We start from the raw sequence: 4,005 nt of genomic DNA, 5'->3' as shown, positions 1-4,005 counted from the left end.
CCCACTCACTGTCATCGATGAAGAAAATATGCGATGATCTTACGACGGACATACCATCAATTTTATGTTCTCGCTGTTCTCGGGGTATCAGCCCACAAAGAGGAAGTATCTCGTTGAGTTCGATCACCTGCCTCACCTGTTCAAGCCATTCCATAAGAACTCTATCACAGATAGACTATCTGTGATGGGGGAAGCTCTGAATCACGACTTTGAGGAGCACAGCGTGTAGCCACTGAGGGCATGCAGTTCGAGATTCAACGTTTCAGCGTTCATACATGATTTGTATTGTGTTCACAAGAGACCCTCTTCGAAGCGCCCCTCTTGCTGCTGACGTGTCGTCTTCCGATGTGTCCGTCGTCGTGGAGTAGTCGTGAAGGGGTCGATGTTGGGCATAATATGGAAGAGCTGATTGTGATTTGTCGGTTCGCATTGCGAGCTTCGCAAATTATTCCTCGAAACTCAGAATAATTGGTTCAGTGGTGGAGCAATGGGTTACAATGCGAGTAGTCACGAGTTCGAATCTTCCTCTGTACATTTCTCCGTCTTCAAATTCATATTCTATTGTGATGTCTAACGTGAAGGGGCTGATAATAGAAGACCTCATTGGTGCTTTTAGGGCCCGCCTGTGGAGGCTAGCGCTTCACTGAAGACAATTGTGAGTTGGTATATGGAGGTGAGAGTGATAACATTCAAAATGGGTTTTGTTGAGTAGGCTAGAATGTAACGGCAGAGACCCGCAGTAGGAATGGCGTATCTTAGGTTCAAGCACGTAAGATACAGAATAGGTCCGCATGTTACACCAGGTGGCCTCCATTTTCCCATTTTATCCCAATGCCTTCCGACACTCCTCAAGATGGCAGATCTAAACCTCAACTAGCTCGCTCCTTCTCTATCATACAAGGTCACAATGAGCAACGCTCGGAGCTCTTGGATGTTCTTTCTGATGTTAAAACGAAAGTTCAAGATCGACTGGGAATCGTCGACTTCCCTCTGCCGCAGTTTATTCTAATTGGCAAACAGTCTGTTGGCAAGTAATGATGAGGTTGAATCTGGGCTTCTGAGTAATTCTTCTCATATGTTAATTTCACACAACTGTTTTCAATCATTCTGGTATTATACCAACGCACTGCTTACATACTGTACTACTGCGACTACTATATACTGCTGCTCGTTACTACATACGAGTGATGTTTCACTTTTACTTCTGCGGGGATATTCGCGGTGCTAGAGTGAGTGAGGAGTGAGGACTTCACTTGGTAGAGTACTCACTCTCTTACTTGTTTTTTATGGTAAAAATATACTGATCGTGAAGTTTGCTATGAGTGCAATTTTTATCATAAAAAGTTTCTTCTCAATTTTGAATAACGATGATGAAAATGTGACATTCCTGAGTGGTAATGTGGACAGTGTTGGAAAATATGCACATGGTCAACTATATGTGTGTTGGTGAAAATATGGAAATTTTCGGGAAATTTTTTGATAAATTTCCGTTTATCGTGTGTATACTTCTATAAAGGGTGAGGAAACTGCTGAGCTCAGCTGAGGAGAGCGAACATATATTGTTGTACTGATTTACGGCGGCTATTGTAGCCACACCTATACTGCAGCTTGCCCTTAGGTCTCGTCTTATCGAGGCTCTTGCGGGCGAACAGTTCAATTTCGTGAGTGGCACTATGGGAAGTCGCAGACCTACTGTATTGGAATTCCGTAATGTACAACAAAATAAGAGCTCACGGTGGTATATTATGGATAAAAAGGTAATGCCTCTGCCCAGTGTGGTGGAATTTACGCATGGTCAACCACATGTGTTGATGACAATAGGAAAATTGTGAGGAAATTTTGGGGATTCCTTGTTAGTTTCTGTACAGTTATCGTATATATTATTCCAATTCGTATATAAAATCGAAAAGGAGTGAGCTAAGCTCAGGAGGGCGAACCTTTTTTTACAGCACTGTCTCTGCTGGGGATTGAACTTGTTCGCGTTGGGTCTGTCGTGCCTGAATTTTGATTATATCGCAATGGAAAAACGACAGACATGGGTGTCGAACCTGCGGCCTCAGACTAATAAGTGGCAAGAACACCCTCTCTACGAAGTGACCCAAATCATCGGTGAAGCTCACGAGTCGCTCGGTGCGACAGTCACGGATGATCCTGTGTAAGATAGTGTGTGAGAGCAAGGCATGAGTTGTCGCTTTTATTCAATTTTGTAACTGTGGGAAAAATGTTCCTAGTGTGTTGGCGTTGAAAAATCTGTTCCTAGAAGTATGGGAAATTCGAAATGAATTTCCCCTCGGGAAGATTTATAGGTTTGTGGATGATTCTCTCTCGTGGTTGGTAGTAGTTGGAGATGAAACAAAGCAAACAGGTTGAAAAACGTATGATTTTTTACTATAATAAAATTCTACGAATTTTACTGTCACGCAAGGCGAAGGAAAAATAATGAGCGATTTTTAGGCTACCATTTTATCGATAATAAAAGAAAAATATTTACAGATTTGGAATTTTCGGAAAATTCTCAATCATAGAGTCATCTCTGTTTGGTCTGGACAGTTTTTCCACGGAAATCATTCACTTGTGAATTTTCATATACTCAAAATATTTCGTAACGTCGTGGATTTTTGGAAGATTTGAAATCAGATACGTTCGCGTGGAGTCTCCATTTTGTGTGGATATGCAAATTGTCGATCTCCCGGGCTTCCGAGACTTCGCCCTGGATAAGGAGAAGCAGCAGTTGGCTGACCAGATCGATAACTTGGTAATTTCATGGCGCAGTGACGGTATTTACTACTATGGCCTCAGGTTCAAAGGTTCATGCAGGACACTCGTAATGTGATGATCTGTGTGGAGGAGGCGGGTGACGCTGCGAATCTGTCGACCTTGTCACGGTGCAAGCGGTTGGACCCGGGATTTCAAAGAACTATTCTTATAAGGTTGGAATGCTTATCGAAGGGAGTTTCCAGAGCTGATTATAGGAAATTTCACGTATGAATTTGGGTAGAAGTGCATAGGAATCAATATGATTTTTTCTCGGAATTTTTAGATTGTTGCCGACACATGTAGTTGACCATGTGCATATTTCCCCCTACATTTTTATCATGGAATTTGGTGCAGTTAGTTCGCGCGTGTTTATTATGGAATTTCGTGATAGTATATTCAACAAAATAACGACTACAAGAGACGACTTAGGAATGTATCAAACTTTCAACGAGTATTGGCATCCATAAATGTCCATCCCCGCGATGCGAATATTATCCTTTTTCGAGTGGACATCATCGTCGTTTTTGCTCACAAGTGAGCATTTGAGTGTATGCAATTTTATGGTAGCTTTCTCGTAGGCTAGGCTTCACGTGTTTAGAGAAATATATGAAATTATGTTGTTGGTGATAAAGTAAATTTTCGGTGATTTTTGTGTAGTGTTTTTTTCTTCATTTTAGGAACAAGTTGGATAAGTATTATCGAGATTTAACCGCGCAGAATGTGAATGACTGGTTAAACGGTTTTGGCGATCTTCCTGATAATCTAAGTGGGTTCGGAAATTTGCGGAAATTTGCGGAAATTTTGGTGATTTTTCTGTGAAATTTTTTTCTGTGAAGGTAAATTTTGTATGACATTACCGCATTGGAAAGATAAGGAGGAATGCCCTAAGCCGTTTGCGGAGCTGAGGGAAGATATGAATAAACAAGATGTGGCTCAGCTACGGTAGGCTGCATACTTCGCATATACCGCAACAACAGGCGCTTTGTTGTTGTGCGTGCGTGCAGAATTATTCCGGCTTGATTTCAAAGTGTATGACACAAAGGACTCTTCTGTGTGGGGAGGTTCGCGCAAGAAGCGAAACAGCTCTAAGAGATATGCACGAAAACCTGCACGATATGCTGAATCCTGTTATAATAGTACTATGGAGTTTCACAACCCGTTTTGCGTGATGTGGCGTAAAACTCGATGGAAAACGCGTAGTGTTTTTCACATCATTGGGGTTGTGAAACATCTATGTGTTGATATAAA

General features: G+C 41.8%; 1 protein-coding gene across 1 annotated transcript in view; it reads left to right on the top strand.

Moving 5' to 3' along the window:
- Positions 1-831: 831 nt before the first annotated feature.
- Positions 832-4,005, top strand: part of Pmar_PMAR006022 (Interferon-induced GTP-binding protein Mx3, putative) — a gene marked incomplete at its 5' end in the record, with an annotated part of 7,538 nt that continues 4,364 nt past the window's right edge. The window contains 7 exons of the mRNA XM_002774395.1: positions 832-1,031; positions 1,619-1,757; positions 2,061-2,155; positions 2,638-2,755; positions 2,800-2,930; positions 3,435-3,523; positions 3,594-3,699. Coding sequence (XP_002774441.1) covers positions 832-1,031; positions 1,619-1,757; positions 2,061-2,155; positions 2,638-2,755; positions 2,800-2,930; positions 3,435-3,523; positions 3,594-3,699 — 878 coding nt within the window. The remainder of the gene's footprint in view (positions 1,032-1,618; positions 1,758-2,060; positions 2,156-2,637; positions 2,756-2,799; positions 2,931-3,434; positions 3,524-3,593; positions 3,700-4,005) is intronic.

The sequence above is a fragment of the Perkinsus marinus genome (genome assembly GCF_000006405.1).
Source record: "Perkinsus marinus ATCC 50983 genomic scaffold scf_1104296958234, whole genome shotgun sequence".
Taxonomy (NCBI): domain Eukaryota; phylum Perkinsozoa; order Perkinsida; family Perkinsidae; genus Perkinsus; species Perkinsus marinus.
Note: the sequence above shows the minus strand (reverse complement) of the source record. Positions and strands in the feature narration are given on the sequence as shown.